The sequence below is a fragment of the Aulonocara stuartgranti genome (assembly GCF_965226115.1).
Source record: "Aulonocara stuartgranti genome assembly, chromosome: 8".
NCBI classification, from domain to species: domain Eukaryota; kingdom Metazoa; phylum Chordata; class Actinopteri; order Cichliformes; family Cichlidae; genus Aulonocara; species Aulonocara stuartgranti.
The window spans coordinates 4,774,756-4,802,749 of NC_138959.1; the positions used below are offsets into that span (position 1 = coordinate 4,774,756).

Genomic DNA, 27,994 nt, shown 5'->3' on the forward strand with positions numbered 1-27,994 from the left:
TCCATGGATGATCACTGACAAGCTGATTTTTGCCTGCAAACTTTTACTGGAAGATGGAAAGAAAACAAAGCTGTAGAGACCAAATAAGTGGAATAAGATACCAAAAAACCTGGCTGAACAGAACGAGGTTCAAACACTGAAAAACAAGTATAAAATAAACAGATTAATTTAAAAACAACAAGTGTTTTCATCCAAATTCCCTCCAGGGCTATGAAAGGATATTTCCACATTTTTGACTTGCAAATATGTTTCTATTCTTGTGCAGATAAGCCTATTTTGGCTTCACTTCCGCATGTTCTTGGCAGGCTTTTACATCTGCTTTCTTGTTTTTATGTTCATGGGAAGACTTTCACGTTTCCTGTTTTGCCGAACCCCTCCTTTATCATTTTATTTAGCATCATTTGTAAACGCCGAAAAAATCTTAGGTCTTCAAAAACAAATTCTAAAGCTTTGAATAGTTCCTCTGTGTAGAAAACATTAACACTAGTTCATACTATGTAACACAATTTAATGGGCTACATGTTTAACTTCCAACACCAATAATAGAGTTGCTATTGTAACCGGTGTAATTATAACAAGATGTGATTTATGACCCTGTTACACTATGACACTATCAATATTCGGATCGATCCACCTACTTCGGCAGGGGTTCAACGTCCGAGTGAGAGAGTGTAAGCGGGTTGAGCCTTATCAGAAGAGGAGTTAACAGCCTGTCGCTCAGTTCTCTGCTGGAGACGAAAAACCTCAGCTCAAGCTTTGTGTCCCGGAAGCGGCCAGCTGCACACAATGATCCCCACCGTTGCCTTCTGCACTCCAACTATGCGCAATTGCGCTTTTTTCAGAGGTTTAAAGCTTTTTCAGAGGCCATGGACACGCCAGCCAGGACTAACTACATCCACTCGGTGAGTGAGCCGTGGAAGGTAAAATAAGAGAAAGCGCTTTCGCTTTAAAGCAAAGCTCCTGGGCGGGGGTCTTGGAATTGGAAGTGAGTAAACGCTCCTCAAAATAGCATCAACCGCAGAAAAACTAATGCGCTCGGTGGTATGTTAAATGACCGTCTTTTCTACCAAGAAACATCCGTTTGTATCGACTTGAAAGTTTTGTTTCCGTCTGCAGAACTCACCCCCAGGATTAGTGGTCTCGGGTCTAGCGTTGCGCTGTCTCAAGCTCGGATATTTTGTGCGCAGACTTTGCAGCTAAAACTGTTAAAATCAGAAGGAAATCAGAAAACTTCACAAATCCCTGAGGAAATTCTGTGGTCACAGTCGCTCCAGGATTTTGGAAACGGCGATAATACAACCCATAGCAAAGTGTGCATTATTGCAGTGTGTGTTGTTGTTGTTTTAGATGGAGGAGTTGTGTGGAGAGATCAACAGGCAGGAAAGTTTTCCTGTGGCTCGGTGGTGCAGCACGTCAGGGAGATCAAAGAAACTGAAGAAAATCTGTTTTCACAATCACGGATATCAACATTATTTCCATTGTGTAGAGATGCAGATCACTGTGTCCACCTCTTGCATCGATGTGATACTTTGAACAGACACAGTAAACATTGATTTAATCAGTGTGCAGAAAGTTCTTTTCTTTATCTTTGGGAATTTTCACCCATGCTCAGCAGCCCTGAATCTTCCTTCCTTCATCTCTGCATGCAGTCAGAAAGTATGTAATGCAGTAGATTCATAAAAATCAAGTCAAAGGCAGTTTTTAAATAAAACAAAACCAAACCTGCGTTGTTGTGATTATAATAATAATAATAATAATAATAATAATAATAATAATACATTTTATTTAAAAATAGCGCCTTTCAGAGCACCCAAGGACACTGTACAACAAATACACAATATACACAATTATAAGAGTAACAGATAAAAGTTAAAAGGATGCAGAGGTTTAGACATAAGCAATTTTATGAAGAGAAATGTACCTTGTACTGTCCGGCTCTGCTTAACTTGTACAGTCAGCTGTTATGTTACATCCAGAATTGATTAAATCCATGAAAAACATGATGTAAAACTAGCAGATCTGTAACTTTTTGGGTTGTGACACATTCAGCTTTGTTATTTGAGGCCACGTTTCAGTCAATCTTTCACCAGTTTTACCCTGTCCCTCCAAACTCTTCAAATGATTTAACAAATAAGATTTTCATGTGAAATTGTTTAATATTTAACATAAACCAGAAGTGAAAAATACAATATATAGATATAAGGGGTGCAAAAACCAAAACAAAACTCCAGTCTTATTGTCTTACGATGCTTCAGACCGATCGATCCCGTCACTCTGTCAGTAAAAACTCGCCACACAATTACCGCATGCTTTGGCACTCATTTAGGTTGGTTTTAATTCTTCTGCCTGAGCTTGTTCCATCTCTGCTTGCCAGTAAATTTTGTCTTTTGGTATCGTGCCTTCATTTAAGCACCTGTAAGCAAACACAGTGTGCAAAGGCAGCCAGGGAGGTCAAAGGTCTAGAGCAGGGATGGGGAACTTCAGGCCTCCAGGGCTGGTGTCCTGCAGGTTTTAGATCTTACACACACCTGATTCAAGTGATTCATTCATTACCAGGCCTCTGGAGAACTTCAAGACATGTTAAGGAAGGTAATTTAGCCATTTAAATAAGCTGTGTTGGATAAAGGACACATCTAAAACCTGCAGGACACCGGCCCTTGAGGCCTGGAGTTCCCCCACCCCTGATCTACAGTCTGAATCAAATCGGTACAAAAAAGGGGGGAAATCCTTCAAGTTTCCTAAAGCTGACAAAAACAGCTGCTCTGGAGCTCTCCAGGATTTGAGGCCCCCAAAAGGTTCTCTGTGTTTCAGCTAGTTTACAGTAATCTAGTGCCAGTAAATCAGAAACAGAAAAGATGAAGGTTTACGTTGTTGAATCAAGAGGCGTTTAAAACACAGCTGTAAGATTTCAGGCAGTTTGTTTTTTTACACACATTTTACAAGTGTTATAAATCCTGCTCTGGTTCCTCGGTCAATCATTAAAAGTTTCACAAAGAACATGCACCTTTATTTGTATAAAAGCAGGCAATTAATTACTTTGCATGTTTAACCGTTTGATTTCAGTCTTGTGTTTATTCCTAATAGTGTTTGGTTTTTTGGGGAGAATACTGGAGCTCTGGGCCCCAGACCAGTGTGGATTTGTTTGTTGACCTTTAGTCTTTTTAGTTTTTTTCCCCCTTCTCTGTCTCTGTACACTTTTTTTTTTTTTTTTTTTTTTTTAAATTGGTTGAACTGGGATTTAACAACCCCGAGGTTAACTAACATGTAATCAGCATGCAGGGCTCTGTGGGGACTGGTGAGACACACAAACTGTTACTTAGTTTTCAGATCACTGACTGAACTCATTTTGTGACTCTGGTAAAGAGGGTAATAAGGAGAGATCTGCTAACCAGTGATAAGCAACAGACAAATAACTGACCAGAATTTCACTCAACACAGCAAAAACTTCTTGGACACTCGGTGTGGCACAAGAAATCTTATTCTTTGTCATTTAAATACTCGAAAGGGACCATCGGCTCATACATGGTCAGGAAGTCGAGCTCAGTGACATCTCTTTAAACCTGTGGAGTGTATGGTTTTCACAAGGAAGGGGGGGGGGGGGGGCATCCATGGAGGCCATAATGGCTCTTGTAGTGTGCTTAAAACGTGTATTTCTTTTTTCTTTCTTTGTTTTTTTTTCGCCTGTTCCGTTTGGTTCTTCTGTCATCAGAATTATTGTCTAAAGGCAAAGAAAGATGTCCAACATGTTTACTTTACCCGTAAATGGGCCTCCATACCTTGGAGGGCCTGAGATGTCCCTAGACATATAGACACAAACAAACAGGGGCACACACAGATACAGACATCCATTCCACCCTCATGCTCTCAAATGCAATTACTCAGCACAAAACGTGTATTTCTGCTGTAAAGTTGTACATTTTAACACTGGGTCTCTGTTGGGACTAGAGGAGTTGTGGCTTTAAGTATTTCAGCATTGGTTTTATTTTTCAGCCCTGCAGGTTTCTGCTTGTTCCAGACTAAAAACTGTACACAGACACTTGAACTTCCTGCTGTAGTTTGCCCCTATGCTACATATTTCACCGTCTATCCCTTTTTTTTTCTTTCTTTTTTTTGCTGCCTAGCCTGACCTGTCTCCCCAATGTAAGTTTTTATATTGTATGTATTGTCTGTATGGTCGACTAGGTCTGTCATTTCAGCTGCAGGCAACTGACAAATAAAGCTTATCCTTATCCTTAGTCGTAGGTTTAAAGTGTTTCTAAGCGTCCGAGCTAATAATGTCAGATGAGACTTAAGAAGATTAAATGTCTAACTCATTTCATGGGTCAGTTGGCTTTTGGTTTTTATTAATGCATGTAGATAATAATCAAGGAAAAATCCAGAAGAAGAATTAATAAATCTGATGATGGAGACCAATTAGTCTTAGAGGTCATCCAGGTCTTTGTCTTTAACTTTCTGCTTCCAAATTCAGATAAAACTGAGGTTATTGTACTTTGCTCTAAAAAATCTTAGAAATATGGTATCGAGCCAGCTGTTTACTCTGGATGATGTTACTCAGGCCTGCAGTAACACTGTGAGGAACCTTGGAGTCATTTTTGACCAGGGTATGTCCTCAATGGAAGCCATCAGTTGATCCAAAATGCTGCAGTGAGAGTATTGACCGGGACCAGAAAGAGAGACCATTTCTTTCCTATACTGGCTTCTCTTTATTGGCTCCCTGTTAAATCCATAATTGAATTCAAATCCTGCTGCTCACATACAAGGTTTCGAATGATCAGGCCCCATCTTATCATGTCCTCTAAATTTTCTTGCAAAGCTTCCAGTGTCTGAAAATCTTACTCTTTGCTTCACAGCGGCCTCCATGTGGACGGTCCGCCCATCATCCCGACTCTCACCACCAGCTATGTCCATGGCACGTCTTCCACTTCGCTGCTCCACATGACGGTAGCAGAGAGCCTGCAGAGGTCGGTGGAGCACTGGCCCGACAGAGAGGCCATGGCTTTCCTACAAGATGGAGTCCGCAAGACCTTCGCACAGTTCCAACAAGATGTGAGTCCTTTACTTTAAAGCACGTAGAGCAAGTGTGTCGAACTTATTTTAGATGATGGCTCGCATAAAGACCAATTTGAGCTCAAGGTTGATGGAATAGTAATCAGCTGCTTAATTATTTAATTTTCAATTATTAAAAAAAAACTCTGACTACTATCTGGGCCAGTCAGGTGACAGACATCCCTGTTCTACCCGACAACTGGAGATGCCATTTCCTGTTAAACTGTTTTTCTTGTTTAATAAACTAGAACAGCCCCTTTCTGCCTTTTATCAATATCTTTTTTTTTTAATGAATCAAAGTACTCGACCAGAAGATTTGAAACATTGTTGCAAAGAAGAAAATAGAAATCCATTGCATTGATAAATTGGGGGATTTACTGAAAGCCATCCAGAAGAACTGGACCCCCTCGTGATCTGTTCACTCTTCCCTCAGTGTCCATAAATAAGAGATCAAACAGTACTGTTGCCCGAGCATGTACTAGTTGTTAAATGGGACCATAGTTCTTTTCTTCTAAAACCAAATCTGGACCCTTGATCACATCAATCTAAAAGGTCCCTCGTGACCTCATGAAAATTTTCATGGTGTTGTCAGGTTTACTGTTCTTCCACATGATCGAGGTGATCATTAAACCAGGTCTCAAGTGGATTCTGTGAAATGTCTGTGAAGGTTCTCAGTCATCCAGGTCATCGTAGTCAAAGGAGCTTGCAAAGAAAAGCGTCTGGACTTCTTTAAGTTGCTTGAAGACGTTTCACCTCTCATCCGAGAAGCTTCTTCAGTTCTAAGGTCAAATGGTGGAGAGTCCCAGATATGAAATATCTTGACCTTAGAACTGAAGAAGCTTCTCGGATGAGAGGTGAAATGTCTTCAAGCAACTTAAAGAAGTCCAGACGCTTTTCTTTGCAAGCTCCTTTGACGATTCTGTGAAATGTGCACATATGGTTAATGCAGAGATTCATTTTCTTGTTTAGAAAATCTGTACATTTGCTCTTTGATTTTTTCCCCCTGCTTTTTCACTTCTTTTAAAGACTACATCTTTAGATTTAGAATAGAATAATCCTTTAAATCCCCACAAGGGGAAATTTAAACAGGCACATTTGATTGCTGAGTCATCACTAGCTACATAAGTCATAACAGGAGCTTTAAACTGACACTTCACAGCAAACTTTGACTCCTGCCTGAAAAGCACCTCCGCCACTGATGCCCTCACCTTTTATTTCATCATGTTTAGTGTAAACATGCAAGTCTAAAAGTCACTGGTCAAAGTCTCAGCAGCACCACAGCTATGTCCATGGCATTAACTTGGCACACTACAATCCCAGTATGCCTTTTATGGCGATACCTCTGCTCTACTTGGCAGCTCTGCTACGCTCTCCCTTCATGACATAAGAGAGAATGTGTTTGAGTTTCTGATATCTTCCTATGCCTGGCTCTGCCTGACTGCTTTATAGCAAAGCTAGAAAGGCGTTTTGTTAAGTTAATATCCTCATGACAGGATCTTAAATGACTTATGAGGAACATTATCCATTTAAAAAAGAAAAACACTCTTTAATGTATGAAAAGTGAGGGTAGTTCCTGTATGTTTCAGCCAATCAGGTGTTGGCTGTGGCTCTTTCAGTCGTGCTGAGTCTGCATCTCTGCTGCTGCTATCAGAGGAAATGAGGACAGATCCTATTTCAGAGCTGAGCTGCCTACAGCGTCCCCAAAAACCTGACTTTACATAAATTACTTTAAACAGCTGTTTTCTTTATTTGAAAGGGAAGAAAACTGTAGTTGTCACATGGAAATGTTGCTTTGCTAACACTATCGGTGCTTTCTCTGTAGCTTTTCATTGTGACGTGTGTGAAACATGGCAGACTGCTCTGTTGCTGGAGTTATGTAAAGCACAGTAATCTTTGGACCTGCAGCATCCCCTGGATGTTTGATGGTCTCACTGCACAGAGTTGTTTGTGTCTCTGCAGGTGGACCAGGCTGCAGCCGGGCTGCTGGCGCTCGGAATGAAGAAAGGAGACCGGCTCGGCATGTGGGGACCAAACACTTATGAGTGGGTCCTGTTCCAGTTTGCAACAGCCAAAGCTGGGATTATACTGGTGAGTTAAAGCTGGGCATGTTGCAGTATTGAGATTTGGTAAGGTTGAAAACTAAGTAGGGGCTGGTGACTGGCTAAAGTCGTGTAGATGCCTTCAGATACCTCACAAATGTCACTTATGTGTTAAGGAAATCCTGTTCAGTGGGTCTAAGTTGTGGACCCCGATAAGCAGGAAACTAGATGGATATCCAGGTCTGCAAAAGTCCTGCTGTGTGAGCCAGACGCCAAGAGGTGGCGTGGTCGGCCAGCCTGACCCTCAGGAAGTTATTGACGAGGACACTGGACTGCAGATCAATGCTTTCTGTCTGCCATGCTTCAAAGAGATGCCTGGACTGAAGATGATAAAGATGAAACTTAGTTTCTTGAAAGCTCTAGTTTCGTCTTCTTCCTAATGTTTACCTTCCACAGGTGGCTGTGAACCCAGCATACCAGGTGCAGGAGGTGGAGTTTGCCTTGCAGAAGGTGAGCAGTTTTCTTTTCAGCCTGATTATGTTTTCTTTTTTTTAATTCTTGGACACAGAGACACATGCATATGTGTGACACGTGAAAGTTTAACTTCTCTGCTCCTTTTTATTTTTTTATTTTTTTTCCCCCTCGCAGGTTGGGTGCAAAGCTGTAGTGTGCCCTACGCAGTTTAAAACCCTGAATTACTGCGACATGCTGAGGAAGATCTGTCCAGAAATCGAGACGTCCAGCCCAGGAGACATCAAGAGCAGCAGGTACAGATCACCCGTCAGCCCCTCAGGTCGAAATGTGATGTTCCCTCCAAGCATGAAGGCGGCAGGTTTAACGGTTTAAAGATTATTGTGACACTAACACTGGCCATGAGGCTGATTTGTATCCTTGGAAGAACCAAAGATGAGCTTTTCAAATTCGACTGTGGAGAGACGTGGTGGTTGGAGGCTTTTAAAACAGAAGGTTTTGCATTAAAACTAGTGCAAAAACATACATGCTTCATATGCTGATAGCTTCTTTACATTGGACATTGCAAGGTTTGCTGTTAATCCTTTGGTTGGTTCAGTTCCTTTAAAGTTAACTGATTTCTTCAGAACACGTTGCTATTGTCTGTTTACCTGACTGATACTCTTTACTTACAGCTTTGCCAACCAACAGATCACAGCCTGACCGTCTGATTGTTTGCTTTCCTTCCACCAGACTCCCTGAACTCCGCTCCGTGATTGTTTTGGACAGCCGACAGCCGGGCATGTTTCACTTTGAGGATGTGATGCAGGCCGGCGGCAGTCAGCACATGCAGCAGCTTCAGGATCTGCAAAAGAAGATCTCGTTCGATGACCCCATAAACATCCAGTTCACTTCGGTAAGTGATGCGCAGTCACTGTTCTCTTCTCACTGTGGCTGGATGGCATGCAAAAGATTTTGTTGCCACAGGAAATATTTCAGAGTTCAACAAGTAATTATTATAAGACCTTAAACGACCTGCTGCAAGGTCATTAAAACTTTGAATGTTAGTAAAGTTTAAACTGGTGAGTCAAAGATTCACACACTGTACAGCTGCAATGAAGGGGGAAACTATCCACAGAGAACAAACTGTTTTTGTTAGAGGTGGTAAAGAATTTTTTTTCATGTCCAAAGTTTGATGCTTTAACATTCACGTGTGTGGTGCCTGACCAAGAAGCAACCTCCTGAAGAATGGAGCTGAGATTCTTGTTGACCAGATCCCACCCACAAGGATGCTGCAAATAATCCATAGTGTTGTAATCTCCCAGGGACGATGGGAAAGGATGGTCTGTGTCCCTCCATGGATATGCTTCTGCAGACCATCACTGACCCACCACCACACCAGTCATGCTGAACAGTGTTGCAGGAGCCTAATGTTCTCCACGGCTTCTCCAGAGCCTTTCACGTCTGTCACATGTGCTCAGGGTGAACCAGTTCTCATCTGTGAAAAGCGCAGGGAACCATTAGTGGACCTGCTAACTCTGGTATTCTATGGAAAATGTCAATTGTGCTCCACAGTGCTGGGAAGTGAGCACAGGGCCCACTAGAGATCCTCAGGTCACCCTCATGAAGCGTGTTTCTGATTGTTTGGTCATGCACAGTCACACCAGTGTCCTGCTGGAGGTCATTTTGCAGCTCTGGCAAGTCTCATCCTGTTCCTTCTTGCACAAAGGAGCAGATACTGGTCCTGCTGAGGTTAAAGGCCTTCTACGGCCCTGTCCAGCTCTTATAGTGTTGCTATCTCATGGAATCTCCCATATGCTCCTGAGACTGTGCCGGGAGACGCACCAAACCTTCTTGCGTTGACATGTTTTGATGTGCAATCCTAGAGGATCTAAACTACACCGACCCTTGCCAAATGCAAAACTAGTGAAAAACCATTAGAAAAGATGAGGAGGTAAAAAATGTCCATGGCGTCCAGGTGTAAAACTATTCCTGTTTTACTGGTTTGTCTCATTGTTGAGCCTCTAGTGCACATGTTGGTAATTTCATTAACACCAAAGCAGCTGAAACAGATTAACAACCTGCTAAACAACACAGCGAAACACCTGCAGTCATAATGAAGACAAAATCAATCATATCCATTTGACTGTTTCTTTCTTTTTTCTAGTCAGAAATTGTGAATATCTAATCTTACAATCCTAAACTCATTGCATAATTTCAATGTATTATTATTTTCTTCAGTGTTATCTGGTAATAAGGTATCATGCTGTCTGATAAACGTCTGCAAACACAAAGACAACAGATTAAGTCCTACTTTATGGCTTTATAAGTGGAGTAATGTGAGAATAATATTTTACCAGGGTACAACTGGAGCTCCAAAGGGTGCCACCTTGTCACATCACAACATCATCAACAACTCCTACTTTATTGGAAGAAGACTGGGATACCACTGGAGAGTAAGTGAATTAATCAGGAATTCACACCATTAAGACCTTTTTAAATAATTTACTGATTTTAATTAATGTCTTTGTTAAAGTTTGGGCTTTATTTTATTTCAAAAATCCACGAAAGGATTCAAACTAACGAAGAACTGATCCTGTTATAAACTACTGTGTTTTTGCTTAAAGTCTTTTCATTGCAAAGTTTTTTTTTTTCCTAATTTTGACTCCTTTATTTCCTCGTTTTCCAGCCTCACACTCGAGTCTGTGTGCCAGTGCCTCTGTACCACTGCTTCGGCTCTGTGGGTGGCGGGATCTCCATGGCCGTGCACGGCATCTCCACCGTCTTTCCTTCCAGGGGATACGATGGAAAGGCAAACTTGGCAGCTATCGAGAGTGAAAGGTAATGTCAGAAGTTCAGGCTAGGATTTAAAAAATAGGACACCTCTAAGCCTACAGGGCTGTGTTGTTGTGCGAGTTAACAGAAAGATATTTGATCTTTAATACGCTTGAACAAAAGGTCTGAGACTATAATCGCCTTTAAATCTGGAGCAGTGTTGTACCTTTGGGTTCCAGGATACCATCAAATTAAAGCAACACAAACTGGTTTCCACACGTCTCATGTGTCCCTGCTTAACGATGATTTAAAAAAAAAAAAATTTTGTAACTGTAATCTGAGTGCATCTCATTACTAACACAGAGGTCTGTGTCTGATCCTTTCTTACGGAATAATGGAGATTGTCTTGTGTATTTGTGGCATGTCTGCTGATTAAAGAAATGAGCTTTAGTCACCATTTAAAAACTTTGTGTTCATCTGAGTGTTGATCTCAGAAAGTCAAATATTGTTTTACTGCATGAGGCCGGTGAGCCTTAGTCTCAGATACTTCATGAATGAGATCAGATATTTCCCAAAAGCACTTCCTGTGGCCTTGTAAACTGCCCCATTAGGATAACATAAACTGTGTGTGTGTGTGTGTGTGTGTGTGTGTGTGTGTGTGTGTGTGTGTGTGTGTGTGTGTGTGTGTGTGTGTGATGTCTCCCACGCTTGCCAAAGCGCAATGGATCCATGTTTTCATGTTTACAGCAAATTCTGAAAATTTAACAAATGTTGTCTCGTCTGACTCTCAATTTCTGCAGTGAGCGAATGTGAAGTGAAATTTAGTTATATTTATAGAAAACAAATTCAAAACAACAGTCACCTCAAGGTGCTTTATATTGTAAAGTGAAGACCCTACAATATTAGAAAGAACCACAACAATGAGATGACCCCCTATGAGCAGCGCTTGGGGTTAGCAGGAAGAAACCTCCAGCAGGACCAAGCTCAGGGAGGGGCGGGGCCATCTGCTGTGACCGGTTGGGTGTGGAAGAAAAGAGGAGAGATGTGAAGTTTGATAACTGCTATTTAAAATGTAGCTTCAGTTTCCTGATATTAGGTGACGGGAGTTGCGGCATTCCTTTTTTTTTTTTTTTTTTTTCTTCTTCTATTGACAATTCTCTATAAACCTTAGAGATGGTTTACAGAAATGCTCAGTCCTGTGTATACACTGCCACCCCTCTTGTAAACGGAGTAGAATTTATAATTTATATTAGTATAGTATTGTCTTGTTTATTTTTGTCTATTTTTTTTCTATCGTGCTTACTATGACTGGGAGAGTTCTGCACAAGAATTCCAGTGTGCCTTGACTGCTGGTTTATGCACAAATGGACTTTGAGGCCTCAAAGATAGAGCTGAATGTGTGACATCACGGCGTCTGTGTACATCATTTATATACAGTCTCATCTGTGGTTACAGTTCTGCTTTCTCTGCAGTTGTTGAGTTCTTCTCAGACTCCTGTAGTCACCTGTTTGATAACAAAAGTGCATCATAACCTTGGATACAGCTAATTTGCACTTTTGGTTTTGGGGCCATTTCACACAGTTTTGTTTTTGTTTTGTTTTTTGTCCAGTTGTTATCATATGCAGATATTACATTTATATAAATACGTAATCAGTAACAAAAAGTGTTTTTTGTTAACGAATATTTTAAACACTGTCCAAATGTTCTCTTCTCAGGTGCACCTTCATCTATGGCACGCCCACCATGTATGTCGACATGCTCAACCAGCCGGACCTCACTAAATATGACTTGTCATCAGTGGAGGGAGGTGAGAAAAGAAAATGATTTTTAAAGTTCATTTTCTGATATTTTTTTTTTTTTTTGCATTTATTTGCTTCTGTTTGTTTACATCTTTGAACTTTAGGCATCATGGCTGGTTCACCCTGCCCTCAAGAACTTGTGAAGAAAGTTTTCTCTGACTTGAATGCGAAGGAAATAACAGTGAGTCTTTTTTTGTTTTTTCCCCCCCAGTATAAGGTCAATGTTTGATTTATGAGTGATTTAATGGTGCAGTTTAACCTTTGCCCACTAGGGGGAGACAAATCCTCAGAAAAACGACATAATGGAGTGAGTTCTGATTTTTAAGGTAGAGACACAGGAAGGAATCTGTAAAAAGTTTATTGGATGTTAGCACTTCCAAAAGTCCAGGCTGAATATACATGAGCTATGTCTGAGGAAACCCTCTGATTTGCTGTTAGATGCTTGTTTAAAAAAAAAAAAGTGAAAAGTGACAATGTCTCACAAAGAATTTGCTACAATGATCCTGCATTCATCTTCTTATTGACCAGGGTAGAAAAAAAATGACGATTCACTGATCTTGTCCTCACTTTCAGTCTTTTTGGCCACTCTAAATGTCAGTGAAGGTGTGCATGCAGAAACGAGGATAGATAAAGTGTCGTTGTTTGTGCAGCTCTTCACGTTATCCTCTGTTTGAACTGAGCTGTTTTCAGCTCCTCCACCTTTTAAGCCAACTTTTGCCTGATAGGCTGTGTCTTGCAAACAGAAGGTTGAAACAGGAGCTGAGCGGGGCTTCCTCAAAGAACCACATTGAGGATATCAGCTCATCTGCTGGGGCTGAACTCGAGGCTCTTTAAAAACGTGGTTTAACATGTTGAAGAAGACACTTTTACCAAGAGCTGAACAGGAAGAAAAACAGACAAGCAAGCAACCACGCACAGGTGATTTTTGGTCAATGGTTGATGGGTGTTTCCAGTCTTTCTTTTTAAAGCTTTAAAGACAAGAATGGAAACAATCTCCTTGACACATGAGCTTATTTTAAGCTCATGTGTTTTGTTTTGCTTAGACTGATTCACGGTTTGTCCATTGTGCTGAAAAATTGAATGCGCAGGGACGGGATGGCGAATCTCTCCTCAACATTTTCCTCATTTACTTAAAAGCATCCCTTTTTTCCATCCCATCTGCTTCCACTTCATGCTGAAGTCTTCATCTTTGATATAAATGAATGAGAATTATATTTAAATCAAGTCGATGCGTGTTTGTGTGTAACTGAAGCAGACCAAGGGCGATGTGTGTGTCTGTGTTTATGCTGCTGACAGCCTCTGGCAGATGAATAGATGGAGAGTCTTTAAGTAGAAACAGTTAGCATTGCTTTCATTGTAGCCGGTCACCTGGACGGGCTCCTGCTCGGCGTCTCCTGTGGGAGAAAAGACACAAACTCAGCAGCCAAGTCAAACAGTCGGCCCTCCAACCAGAGACCCCGCGACCTGGACTCGGTGTGCTGGACCCCAGGGCCAAGATGGAAACGTTCAGTCTGGGATAGAGGGGGAGCACACGGAGTTCTGTGGTCAAAAAGAGAAAATCATAACAGTGCAACGCCAAATCTGAGCTACTCCAAAACCACCTTAAACCTCATTTGGGAAGCCGCTGTCACAATGCACCAAAGTCCAGCTGAAAACCTTCCATCACAGCCGAGATGAGACTTTATACTTGCACAAAACTGCACATCAGGCGTTTGTAAAGGCCAGCGAGCGTTTAACTGTCATTTAACGGTCTACAGTTTCCAGTTAATTATCGCTCTTTCAGAGATGTTTTCACAGCTATTTGTTTATCTGTCAGTAAGGCTATAGAAAAACTACAGGGCTGACTGTTATGAAACTTGGAGAGGTGGAGCGGAGACAAAGAAAGAACTCATTAAATTTCTTCATGTCAGAGTGCTCTTCTGTTTTAAAATAAGCATCGTTTCACAGCCTGTGTGGGAAGCAGATTCCTCTTTAGATGTCTTGTCTTTAGGAGCTTTTAAAGATGGGAAATTTGCTGAGAGTTGACACTGATCACATGTTAAACGTTATGATCAGCTTGGCATCAGACACTCAGAAGCTGCTTTGCATACTTTGCATTCTCTAAAATGATTTAAATACAACCTCAAAAGAGCCACACGTGACAGATTAACTTGTAGTAATGACTTTCTCTGTGACTTGATCAGACTCTGTGGAGGAATTTTGGAGCACTCTTCTAGTGTTGCTTCGGTTCCCACCAACGTATTTTAATCAGTTTGAGGTCTGGTTCATTGCAGTGTCTTGATTCTGTTGTAGATTTGCTGCTGTGCTTTGGATCGTCGTCCTGTTTCATGTCCCACAGCTAAAGCTCGGCTTACAGAGGTCCTCACATTTGACTCTAGAATACTTTCGCGTTCAGATGAGTTTATGGTCGACTCGAGGACTGCAAGGTGCCCAAATAGCGACTTTTCAGCCACTGTGCTGACAGTTGGTACGAGGTGTATGTGCTGATGTTCTCCAATCTGTGCATTATAGCCAAACATCTCCACTTTGTTGCAGAAATCTTTCTTTAGCTGCAACTTTGCAAACCTGACCCAACTCCTGGCAACCTTTGCAAACGAGCCATCATAGTTCAGTCTTTCTATCTGTAGTGTCTGAGGTCTAGCTCTTCTGCAGTTTTGCATGCTCTGATCTTGGGATAATTGTTAAAATAAAGGACGACACAATTTAATGTGTCACTGGTTGAATTTTCTGCTGAGTTTTTGTCTGCAAAATATAATTAATTTCTTTATTTTGTTTTGCAAATAAAAATGTTAGCATTTATGTCTAAGTTAAATTTGTCCTCACATATAGTAGTAAAAAACGTTGTGTTTTCTCAACTAGAGCAACAACATCATCACTGATTTGTTATCTTTTTCTCTTATTCTGGTCTTATAGAAGGCTTTGAGACCTGATTTGTTATAATTTACATCAGAAAAGCTCAACTTAAAGTGACGGCTGCTCTCCCTGGAGTCAACACAAGAAAACAATCAGATAATTACAGAAAAGCTCCCTGGTATTTCCTAAAGCCCAAGTTAAAATGTTTAGATCTTATTTTTACTTGGCAACAGGAAAAACAGACAAAAGAAACAGAAAAGAAAACCAACAAAACTGTCTTCAAAACTACTTAAAATTGCTGACATGATCATTTAATTTATCAACTACTGTATTGTGTATAAAAAGAAAAATAAAAAAGCCCCTGGAAGTCAGTGATCCCAAACCCTCCCAAAAAGTCAGAATATTAACACCTAAAAACCAAAAATAGTTTTCTTTAGAACTTCTTTTTCGATATTTTAATTGGTGATCTTTAGAGGTGCTGATGCTCCAAGCCCAGGTTTCTGGTCTTCATGCACCACTTCCTGGCTGCAGCTTCATATTCTGAGTAGTAATCTACATTTCCTCTTCTCGTCATGGCTTGTTCGGTACCTGTGGGCCGTGAGTTCATTGGCGCATGCCCTTTTTGGCCCTCGCTGTCTTCGGTCTGCAGCGCTTGAAGCCAGTGATGTCTCTGACCTGCTTGCCCTTATGCTGATTCGGAGATGCGCACAGTGCATCTGGACGGTTCAGGCTTGGGATCGAGTCCATCCACCTGGAAGAAGCCAAAATATGAGAAGCATGAAGGAGCATGTTTCTTATTTAATACAGTGTGTGAACCTGAATAGACACTGTTTCCTGTTCGATAACCGTGAAGCTGCTCCTGTGTTTGTAGCTGTCAGTGATGCTGCAGGAGTTTGCTGGTTGGCTGAACAGGCTGATTCTTTAGCCTCGACAAATGCTGGATGATTTAGCAAAAAACGTCGTGCAGAAAGTTCCCAGAGGAGGAATCATATGGCTTTAAAGTCAGTGGCGCTACCAGCAGAGTTTAGCGTAAAATTACATGAACGATACGAATGGATTGTATGTTACAAATTTCATGGCAATCAGGATGAAGAGAAGCAACGTTATTAAAGTAGCACAAAGACTTCATGTGAGAAACGGATGTATCCACCATATCATCTTTATGTGGGAGATTTAGCTTTTTGGGACCTCAAGGTTTTTATTTGTTTTTTGAAGGGACCATATTTAGGTAATATTAAAGTATTTTTTTAATGCAGTTATTTTATGCAAAAGAAACCTTGCATTCTTTCCAGTGGCCACTAGGGGGCAACTGACTGAAGGTTGAAGAAATCTGAGAAACTCCTTTACATTTCTTGATTTTATGACCTCGGGGGGGGGGGGGAATTCCTAATGAGTTTATTGTATTACAGAAATCTTATTCAACCCAGCATGATGTTCACTTTGTGACCGATTGGCTCGTGTAGAGTAAAAAAACAGATGTGAGATGTGAATTACTGCTAAACTGAGTCACTGTGCGTAATGGTTGTTTGAAGCACAGTATAAATGTGCTTTTTGTGTTGTCTTTAAAGAAAAAAAAAAGGTGAAAATTCTGAAATTAGAAGAATAGTTGGATTTTTTTACAACATAAATGTGCAATTCTGCCACAGTTTGTGTTTATAACATTTAAATATATCACAGTTATCATCACGTGCATATGATGACATTGCTGCTTTATAATCTGAGCTCGTTACAGTTACAATATGCATGAATTCTTTTGTGGCTTTTATTCTTTTTTTTCTAATTTCTTTAATTATTTTTTTTTTTTAATTTAAAAAAAAAATTTTTTTTTGGAATGGAAAAATATCAAAAGTCAAAATATTTAAAGATCCCCTCATTCCAATAATCCTACTCGATCGTTAGTTGAAGATCAGCTTTGAGTCTTACTTGCGCAGTGGAGCTATCTGGCAGCTGCAGTTCCACGGGTTGTTGAAGAGGGTGAGGTTGGTGATGGTGTTGAACTGGAGGCTTTTGGGAATCGACTTTAGCCTGTTGTTTTCCAGGTGAAGCACCTTGACCGTCGTCACACCGGTAAATGCGCCGTCGGATAACTAGAAAAATGCAGAGCAGCACATGAGCTGTATTTTATTTCTGGTTTTTTTTTTTAAGGGAGTGGAAATCTACCTGAAACTTGCGTGAAATATTGGTAAAAATCTCGGGATATCCTCCATATCTGTCCAGGGTGTGGGGGGTAAGGGCGGGGGTAGAGCGAGGGAGTCGTGCCAGCGTTTTCCTCTTTGGATAAGTGTTGGTGCAGGAGGAAGGATGAGAGGTGGCTTTCATCCCAAACACTGACAGTCTGTGAACTCTTTCTTTCCTTCACGGGTGCTAAAAGCTTCAGAGAGGTGCTACATGAGCTGACGTACATCAAGTGTCGTCTCCACCAGCAGGAGGACACGGGCGGATGAGAGGGAAGCAGAGCTTTGCTTGTTTTATGTAAGATTGGAGGAGAAGAGGTCGTTTGGAAATTTCCACTGCAGAGTGAGAAGTCGCTGAGGCGCTGGTGTTTTGAAGGAGTGAAAGATGGATGACTTCCAGCCTGGTCGAGGTGTGTTCACTCCTTCTGTCGTCTCAGTCTTCGGGATGCTGCCATGAAGGCTCGCAAAGGCCCCAATTGTCCATTCAGCTGGGCCAATGGCAGGCTAAAAATACTCCTCTTTCATGCACCGTGGAACACCCTGCCTCTATTTACCTGTCTCCTCAACCCTCCTGACCTGTTTACAGGACCCTCACAGCCAAAGCAGAAAACGCCTCGCTGAAAATAACACTTGTGCAATAATTAGACTCGGCCACGCTTGGCCATACTCCAGCAAACAAAAACAAACCAAAAATACCAGCATTTGGCTGGAAATCTGCTTAATCTGCCCCGGCCGTGTGTGCTGGAGTCGGCGCCTCCTGCTGCTTCCACCTGGCTCGCGCACAGCCTCAGCGTGAGAAGCTTGTTATTTTACAGTTTACCTTTCTGGGATGCCTCCATATTTTGGCACAGGTACACTCAAATATTGGATTAACCCTGGAGTATGAGGCAAACATGCTCTCGAAGAGCTTAAACTGTACGCGCTCCTGCTGCAGCTGATGTGGAGGAACAGACGGGCGTCCCACAGGCTGCTGTGAAAACATCTGTCTCATTAGGTTCAACTCACTTTCTCATATGGGGCATTAAAATGGTTTGTTTTAATCTAATTTCTGGACACGTTCCAATTTAAATACAGCAGTGATGAGTAAAACTGCACTCCAGGGCACAAGGGAGGATCCACAGTTGGAGTCACTTCCTCTGACATGTTTGTATTGTACTTTTGACCTGCCGTCATTGAAGAGGCTGATTGGAGCGTGTTTTTAAAGGCACTGTTGAGACCATAAATGTAAAGTCCAGCTGGAATAACCAGTAAATGCATTTAACTCTCATTTCCCCTTAAAAGCTACAAAGAGGTTCAAGTCTTACCTCTTTGCTGACTGACAGGATTGGCTTGTTCCACCCTTTAATTAAATCTGTAATTGGATGCCAGGTGCCAAAATACTGAGTTTGTGCTTAATGGATGACACTGAATTATTTATCCAAAACAGTTTCTCAGTACCTGGTTACAGCGTGAAGAAAAAAATAAATAAAAACTAAGGGCCTGGTTGAAGCTTTAATGCACACCCCTGCTCTCAGATTCTATTGTTTGACAGGCTGAAGAAAAATCATTCTTTACACGCCTGCATGTCACAAACTTCTGACTTGTGACTCCTCAGATTAAAGTAAGCATCTCAAATTCCCCTGATTATGCAAACTGTTGTGCTCCTTGTCTTTGAAAAGACCTGTTGAATCACAGTTTTGATCACCACAAATCAAATCTCGTACATTTACCCTGACACCTGTCCTGCTTTATAAGTTCACTTATGCATCTGTCTGCATTTGCTAATTCACTTCAAAATAAAACTGAAGCTCAAGGTCATACTTGTAGAACGTTTTAAGACCCCACAAATTGAAATGTAGTACAGTTAGGTTTAATACGCACACGCTTCTCAGTAGATCAACTCTTAGAACTTCACAGCTTTTTGCTAAACTCCTGCTCTGATCTGCATCCGGAGAAAGATCCCATTTGGTTAAGCACATGTGTACCCTTGAGCATCAAACATCTGCTGTTTTCGAGAGATAGAAAACTGCAGCAGCAGCTTTGCATTATAAGCATGAACTGAGACACGTGTGGAGGAAGTGAGAACGCCCAAGAACACAAGACTGGCTTAAATCTCACTCTTTATGTAAGCTGTAATCACGGGATTAATGAGAGAAGACTATTGTGGGGGCACTTTTGTTCTTACCTGTTACAAGGAGGATGGTTTGGAAACTGCACTCATATAAATTTGTAGTTTTTTAGGGAAGCAAATATTAAGTCAGACATGCAGAGACCTTATTATGACATAACTGTTTTAGTTGGGCACAATGTTTTCTTAAAGCTGAGCCAATTAATTCAAAAGACCTTTACAAAGGCTGTCTTGTACGTTTCTTCTAAATAACCTGAAGATATTTAAGAGTCTACAAGTAGTTTGAAAAAGACCTAATTTCAACAGGTTGTTTAAATTTCAAGCCAAAACTTCTAGCAGTGACGTTTGCCAGGCTTGATGCTTTGCCAGTAATAAGCCCAGTAAAACCACAGACTGACCTTCTCCAGACCCATGTTGTCCAGGTGTAGTTTCTCCATATAGCGCCCAAAGCTCTGGAAGGCGTTGTCAGGGATAGTCTTCATGGGGTTCTTCCCCAGCGTGAGCTCCTCCACCACCCGCAGTTTGCTCATTGCCACGCTGGGATAAGTGGACATCTTGTTGCCGTCCAGGTGAAGTTTGGCGAGGTTCTCTACGTCGTCCAGAGAGCTCGCGTGCAGTGTCGTCAGCTCGTTGTTACTAATGTGCAGCCAGCGCAGGTCTTTGGCGCCCGAGAAGGTCCCCTGACGCAGCTCCCGCAGCTTGTTGTCGCTGAGCTGCAGAACAAAGAGGTTGATCATTGGGGAGAAGATGCCCTTTGGCAGGTCGCTGATCTGGTTCCCGTCTAGGTGGAGGTAGGTGAGCTCAGTGAGATCCTCAAAGGCACCGGGCTTGATGGTGCTGATGTCATTGTTGGACAGGTAGAGGTAGACGAGCTTGTTCAGTCCCTTGAAGGCCTGGGATCCGATCTCTCGGAGGTGGCAGTGTTGCATGTGCAGAGAGATGAGTCCCTTGCTTTCGCTGAAGGCTCCCGTGGGTATGCTGCCCAGGTTGTTCCTCTGCAGGTTCAGCAAACGGGTGGCCTCCGACACCCGAGGGATCTTCTTCAGCCCCACGTTGTCACAGATGACATGCTGAAGGTCACCGTGGCAGTGGCACTGGCTCGGGCACTGGGCCGGGGCGCCCCGCACTACGATGCCCAGCATCAGGAGGCAGGTCCACAGCAACAACCAGCTCACACAGCGCATCCTGAAAAGCTTGTAAATGTAACTCGGGTCAGTTAGAAAAATCCTGCAAAAGTCTCAGAGATCTGCAGAGAAATGTGAAGAGCAAAGGCAAACGCTTGATCCTGTTTGTTTGTGCTGAGAAACAGACGGACAGAGGAGGAGAGAGGAGGTGGGCAGAGCTGAGAGACACTTTGAGAGGAGGATGGACAGAGCACACAGCACTATTTATAACATTTACTTGAGGAAAAATACTGAGGAGGGCCTGCCAGGGTGTTGGACTGAGAGATCTGCAGGAGGAAGTCAACTGTCTGAGAGTTTAACCCTAAATGAGCAGAAAGGTGAACCTCAACTAGTCTTTTTCTTTGCAGCTGGCTTCGTTTTTGCAGGATTTGCAATGAGCTTGCTGCAGGATGCACACCTTCAGACAGTTGATAAGAGTTTGTAACGTTTGATTAACTTCCAGGTGCATGTTAGACAACGTGGCACGAGGTCAGCTTGGCTCTGTGCTCGCTCCCAGACATCGCTATTGTTTTTTCAGTCTGCGGTGGCAGGAAAGGGAGCCACTCCTGTGTAGCTGTTTTATAACCTATAATAGTCTCCAGATGGCTTTTAATCCTATTGCAAAAAAAGATACTTCCATCATCACAGCAGTGAAAGTTTTAGATGCCACTTTACATTCCTGTGTGCATTCCTTTGTTTTGTGGTATCATGCAGTGGTATTTTTCCAGACCTCTGTGCAAATGATGGAGTGGCTTAACTTTTTTTTTTTTTTGTAATGAATATGATTGGCTCAGGTTAGTGGATGGTTTGGCTTCAGGTGTGTGCGTTTATGAGATGAATGAACCCACCCAGGATAAACGGAATGTAGAGTTTACTTAACAAATCTAACATTTTATTGGCAATATTGTTTCCTGTGTGACTTTCCAGGTGAACGTTCTCACTGTAGCTCCTGTAAATTTCCCTAAAAGTCCCGTCTCCAGCAAAGTTGAACCTTTTTCTAGTGCACCTCCCGCTTCTTATAAACGTAGTAAAGAAAGTTAAATACATGATATATACCATAAACCAAATTTTAGAGGGTAACATGGTCAGAAATGGATGTAGTGCATGGCAGTAATTGAGTGAATATAAAAAGAGCTAAGAGCTCACATGTGTAGTTAAAGTAGAAAAATGACTCCATTAGTTTGACTTTGTAAAACTTTATTTTTCTGCCATGATGGATATTTTATTTTGAAATGTTGAATAATGAAGTACATTAGCTGTGTAATATGCAATAGAAAATAAAACACTGACTATGGTAAGAATTTATTACTGCTAAATTATTTTTATTAATTCATTTTTAAGTAATAACATCAGATATTTTCCATTTCCAACTTTGCCTCTGAAAATTTTAAGCCTTTTTCTCCTTTTATAAAGCACTGAGAACTGCTTTATTTTAGATCACTGTGAGTTTTCTTGCTTTATTATTTTAGTTTGTATGTCTTTATTGTTTAACTGTGGTGGTGTCTAGTTTTATTTTTCCTTAACATTCATTACAAACTGTTCTCTTTGAGTGCTTCATTCATATACAGTATGATACTATGATGCAGTCATGCGTGTCGTCATAGTATCATAGCATTATGTGATTGGTCAGATCAGCCGTGTTGGTCCACTGTGTGCTGCCAAAAACCCCTCTGAGCCACTGGGGCATGGCTGGATACAGGACCTCTGGAGGCGCCCCCTAGTGTCTGACACTGGCACTTTCTTTGTTTATCTACAGGATGCATCAGAACAATTTGGTTTTTATTGTGGAGACTTTTGGCGTTTGTTTGTTTGTTTGTTTGTTTGTTTGTTTGTTTGTTTTTTTAAGTATTATTTGGACTCCACTGTGTTTCAGTCCCACCTGCTCATATCATTGCTTGTTTGACAGCTTGGATATGGCACCACAGAGAACAGCCCCGTGACGTTCCTCGCCTCCCCACTGGACAACGTGGAGAGAAAGACTGAGACTGTTGGCTACATTACAGATCACTTGGAGGTAATTTGGCATGCTTCTCAATATAAATACTGAAATGCATTAAAATAAGATTTATTTTGAGTGCAAAAACTCATCCAAACAAAACAATTTGGGGAGGGCTGAACACTTGAATAAAAATCAGCAGGGAAGAAAACTTTTATTGTGACAAACAGTTATCGATGAAGGTGAATATTGGGGGAATATAGGGCAAAAAAACAAAGTAACGGTTTCAAAGAAAGCTTGTACTAGCCTGATTCACTCAAGGTTCAAGGTTCAAGGTAATAATAAAGAACCTTGAACCTTGAACCTTGAGTGAATCAAAACTTCACTTCTTTAACTCTGTGCAATACACCAAAAAATGTTTGGTGAATAAAAGTATGAATCATGAGTCACCTGCTCCACAGGCTAAAATAGTGGACCCTACAACCGGGATGGTCGTACCTGTGGGTACCTCAGGGGAGATTATGATCAGAGGATACTGTGTGATGCTGGAATACTGGAATGACAGAGCAAAAACAGATGAGTGCATCACTAAAGACCGGTGGTACAAAACTGGGTAAGTTTAATATCGTTGACCATAGTATTTTATTACAGCGATGAGAGTATTCTGTTACAGGTACTGAACTGTGGTGGTTTGAATCATATCTTTCTGATAGACTCCAGTTTGTTCATGTAAATGGAGAGTCCTCTTCACACACTAAGGTTAATTATGGAGTTCCACAGGGTTCAGTACTAGGGCCAATTCTGTGTACATTATTACACATGCTTCCCTCACCAGTATCATTAGAAGGCATAGCTTATATTTTCACTGCTATGCTGATGACACCCAACTTTATCTGTCCATGAAGCCAGATAACACACACAAATTAGTTAAACTGCAGGAATGTCTTACAGATATAAAGACCTGGATGGCCGCTAACTTTCTGCTTCTAAATTCAGATAAAACTGAAGTTACTGTACTCGGCCCTGAAAATCTTAGAATACGGTATCTAACCAAATGCTTACTCTGGATGGGATTACCTCAGCCTCCACTAACACTGTGAGGAACCTTGGAGTTGTTTTTGACCAGGATATGTCCGTCAATTTCTTATATTAAAGTTTTAGCTTTTTTTTTTCCTTTCCATTGTCACAAAGCGCTTGATCATATTCTGATTGTTGGGGTATTCTCTGTATCATTGTAGACCTCATAATATAAAGCACCTTGAAGTGTTTCTCTGTGACAAGTTTGAAATAAAAATATAAATTAAATCTAATTGAAGTCTTTAGTTAATCATCACTACTTTACAGCTGTTAGTATTGTCTGCATTTTCAGGCAGATAGGCTTTAAATATAACATCTGATTCTGTTAAAAGGCTGATTCTCCCCCATCCTTGTTCTTGGGCATTTAACTGTTTCTTTGTCCTCTTGGCCAGCGACATCGGCAGCATGGATACATACGGCTACTGCAGGATAGACGGCAGGATTAAAGACATGATCATCAGGGGAGGAGAGAACATTTACCCGGCAGAGATCGAGCAGTTTCTGCACAGACACCCCAAAGTTAAAGAGGCACAGGTGAGCTCAAACAGCAAGGGCTGAGCAGTAAACCTAGAGGGTGTTATAGGAAAATGAGAAGGGAGACTAACTGTACTCAATTATTCACTAGAAATTCTGTCGGTGAACTTCAGAAGCGCATAGAGTAAGTTTTATTTTAACATCAGACTGGCGTTCACTAAGATTGCTACAGCAGAAATTAAATTTTACTGAACATTGCTGCTTCCACACTTCAGAACAAGTCTTGTTAAAACTGTGTTAAGAGTGTGGCTTGATATTGTGTGTCATCAGTCTGAATTTCTTAACTTTTCTTAACGCCTATTGTGCATTACTTACAAGTCCAAAAGGCAGGGTGACCCCTCCAACACACCACTCCCCCCATCGATGTGGCTAGGTGCATAATTGTTGGAAAGACACAAGTTTAGTCTCTGTACACCACCTCAGTGGATTTTAATCCAGCGGTCAAGAATGCACTTTCACCTTTTTAATTTGGTGGGGAGTTTTTCGCATTCCAGTTTCAGTTAAAAGCCAACAAGAATGAGAGCACACATGTGATTTAGATTTTTAAAAAAAAGTGTTATAAAGAACACGTTTAAAGTCGCACGAAAACCATAGAGTCAGTGGAACATGCAAAGCGGCCTCCAGACTTTGCCAGGTTTTCAGTTAGGACACCCCCAAGAACATTTTAAGAAAATGTTAACATTTAAAATATTTGTTTTTTTTCCTTTAAATTTTTTTTTATTATATTAACCCCTTAAAGAGTGTCTTGACTTGGCTTAATCTTTTGGCCCTTCATGTGATGTCTAATCCTCTGTATTTGTCTTAGTTTCAATCTTCGTGTGCAGCGTTTGAATGTCCAAAGTTCTGTTCAGATATTTAAGATTTTGTACTGCTGACTGTTTGCTGTGTGATTCTAAATGTTCCTCGTTTCCTGCTGTTTTTCAGGTGGTGGGAGTTAAAGATGAGCGTATGGGTGAGGAGATCTGTGCCTGCATCAAACTGGTGGATGGAGCAGACTGCACTGCAGAAGAAATCAAAGCTTACTGCAAGGGACAGGTGGGGCACAGTTCTCGTCTTATATTTCATAATGAGCTGGAATTGTGTTGCACCATAATGAGCGCTGTTCATTTGCTCCTTTCAGATCTCCCACTTCAAGATTCCTCGTTACGTACTTTTTGTAACCAGCTACCCACTCACGATCACTGGAAAGGTAATTTCCTCAGTCCTGGCTCCTCTACCGAGTTCATAAAAAGCAGGAATTTCTTCCAGGATTCTTACAAATGACATAAATTAATCAGCAGGTTTAATAAAATGTCATTCATCCTGAGTGAAAAACATCTGTATTTAGCAGCTGCTGTAACAGTCTGCAATAATTTAGGGGAAGGAGAAATCCAGGATGAAAACACAAACTCCCCTCTGGTTCTTGTGTTTCTCTCGTGGGATGCTATTTAATATCATTTACTGTAGACTTGGCCCTGTGTTTGAACAGGCCTGCCCTGAATGCTCTCAGACGGGAAGCTATTAGCTCGTCTGCACGTACACTATGGCCTGTTAGATGAATCCCAGAGGGCTGGCAGGCCGTACTCGACCTGGACCATCAGATCAGATAAAACCAAAACCTTGATTTGAGATTCCTTCTAAACGGAGCAAGTACGATATGATAAAACTTTCAGAAAAATGCAAAAAATGTTCTGCGTTCATGTTATAATTGTAACTACTCATTTGTGTCTGCTCAGATCAGCGGGTGATTGTTTGTGGCATTCAAACACATGGAAGTTGCAGAATGCCCTCTGATGGACAGAGTATGCGACATCAATGCAACGTTGATTGAATGGTGTTTCTCTTGTCGTTTGTTTAATTTTAAATTTTATTTATCGTGGAATATTTTAGTTGAGCTCTAAAAATGAACGTCACTCAGATAAATATGAAAGTTACTGGTGCATTTTTGGTTTGCTTGGAGATTTCTGTGTGAAAAGAAAAGAAGCCAAACCACAGGAAAATGCTAAGAGTTCACAAACTGGGGTAAATCTGACCACAAGGGTGACGTCAGTAGTTTGTATATTCTGCTCTGATGTAGCTAATGCATTGTGTCGGTTTAAACTGATTTTTGCCATTTAAGAAAAAAAATACTGTTGGTATTTACGTAGAGAGCAGAGTGACAAGTTGCATGTAAGAGACTGATCCTTGCATGTGTATTTCTGGGAGTTCCTGTCTTGAGGCATAAAATATGGGGGATAATTAAATCAAGTGTGCACACTGATTTACGTTTACCACACGCTATTTAGCACTAATTCTGCCAACATTTAACGCAGAGAAAGAGCACGTCTTATTTTTTTATTTTTAGAAAACTGCACAACTTCTGTAAATCACCCGTAAAACTAACCACACCCATTAGCGCTATTTGGGGTTTGCATTCACATGTTGTTTTGTCCAATTTAGTAAAACTGGCACTTGTAATCCAAGCTGACGCACCAAAAACTTCACTATCTAGTTGTTGGATGAGTTGTTACGAGGTGGGAAATTATCCATAGAGGTCAGACCAGGCTTGTAAACATGTTTATTTATGCTGTAAAATTGTAACATGTAACATGGAAGTCTGTGAGGACTGACTCACTTTTGGAGGCAGCCTTAAGTGGTCATTAGAGGAAGTAATCGAATTAGATTCACTTGTAGTTTTGGCAATTTTCACAGAGATGCATTTGACATCTGAGTGCTCAAAGCTGTTATGAAAGACTCTTAGATTGATTTAAAATAATTATTTATTGTATTGACCCCAGTAAGTGACAGATTTTAATTTGCGTTCTGATTTCTTACGAATTAAATGGAATCACCAGCACACAATAAAACACTCGGCCCCATTTACTAATAGGTTTTTATATATTCATATACTTTGACGCTGCAGATTTGTCCATTTAGTGCTCCTGCAAAAAGTTGTTGTTGATTCGTGTCATTCTTCTTTTTGTCTTTCAGATCCAAAAGAACAAACTGAGTGAACAGGTGGAGAAGCAACTGAAGGAGTGAAAATGAAAAGCTACAAACTGTACAGAGGGAATTTAATTAATACGTGTGCGTATATCAGATACCAAAGATACAAATTGGGATTGTCAGAACTGGCCAACAGAAAACGCCTCAAGATCTTGTAACGAGTGGTTACAGGGACAATGTAACCCCCCCCCCCCCCCCCCCCCAAAACAGTATCCTGTACCTGCTGCAGAAAATGGTCCCACATAGAAACACTATTTACTTGTAAGGGCCCTTTTTAAGTGCTTTTGTCTGTATAGGCAGGACAAAGGTTGTAAGGTTTTTAAAATGTTTTTTTTAATGATTTTTAAAAATTTATAAAAACAAAAATCTTCATTATATGAACTTGAAATAAACCTTTTTACAAATTATTAAAACCAGGCATGCAGGTTCCTCTTGTTACGGAAAGAATGAAGGGGTTTTTTGGGTTGTTTTTTTTGTTTTTTTTTTTATTGTCCTCGATGGCAGGTGCAGGCCTCTTAAGCCTGCCATTCAGAAATATGCACACATGTTCCACTTTAAAAAATATGAGCTTTAAAGTGAGTGAGCATTGTTCAGAGCTGTAAAGAATTTCCTGACCAGGCTACATGTGCAGTTCACCTGACGCTGGGCTGCTGGATCGGATGTCATCTCCTGTCTAGACCTGAAGGACTCGGCCCAGAAATAGCCCCTAAGAGCCCAAATGAAAACAAACTGTGCTCCTGGCTCTTAAGAGAGAACCTCAAGGTTTATTTAGCATTTTTTATTTAACATATTTTGGGTTTGGATTAAATGTTTCAGGACATGGTATTCCTACCATGTGCCAAGTACAGGAGGTGGTTTTAACAGGGAAAGGCAAAGGAATGCACATTTCAAGGAGGAAAAATGGGATTTGAGACAAAGAGTGAGTTTGTTCTCCTTTTAGACTCGAGACTTTTGTTTTCAAATTGTCACCATGCATTCCTTTGACTGGGAGGTTATTACAGGTGATACTAATAACCAAACTGTTCTCCCAAGAGGTGAATGCATTGGTGGAGCAATGCATACAAAAGTATCTTGGAC

The 27,994-nt window shown here is 41.1% G+C and overlaps 2 protein-coding genes across 2 annotated transcripts; one reads left to right on the forward strand and one right to left on the reverse strand.

Annotated features, from left to right (window-relative positions):
- Positions 1-669: 669 nt before the first annotated feature.
- acsf2 (acyl-CoA synthetase family member 2) lies at positions 670-27,109 on the forward strand. Its single transcript, XM_082544938.1, has 16 exons — positions 670-902; positions 4,851-5,046; positions 7,006-7,134; positions 7,542-7,595; positions 7,734-7,852; positions 8,289-8,451; positions 9,896-9,991; positions 10,225-10,376; positions 12,026-12,117; positions 12,214-12,290; positions 22,313-22,420; positions 22,804-22,955; positions 23,812-23,953; positions 24,878-24,988; positions 25,074-25,142; positions 26,903-27,109. The coding sequence occupies exons 1-16, from the start codon at positions 787-789 to the stop codon at positions 26,951-26,953; spliced, it is 1,827 nt and encodes a 608-aa protein (XP_082401064.1). The 5' UTR covers positions 670-786; the 3' UTR covers positions 26,954-27,109.
- Positions 12,452-20,532, reverse strand: chad (chondroadherin). The gene is made up of 4 exons (XM_082544947.1): positions 19,642-20,532; positions 16,886-17,049; positions 15,551-15,713; positions 12,452-13,503 (listed from the first exon to the last, which is right to left on the reverse strand). The coding sequence occupies exons 1-3, from the start codon at positions 20,425-20,427 to the stop codon at positions 15,566-15,568; spliced, it is 1,098 nt and encodes a 365-aa protein (XP_082401073.1). The 5' UTR covers positions 20,428-20,532; the 3' UTR covers positions 12,452-13,503; positions 15,551-15,565.
- Positions 27,110-27,994: the final 885 nt, after the last annotated feature.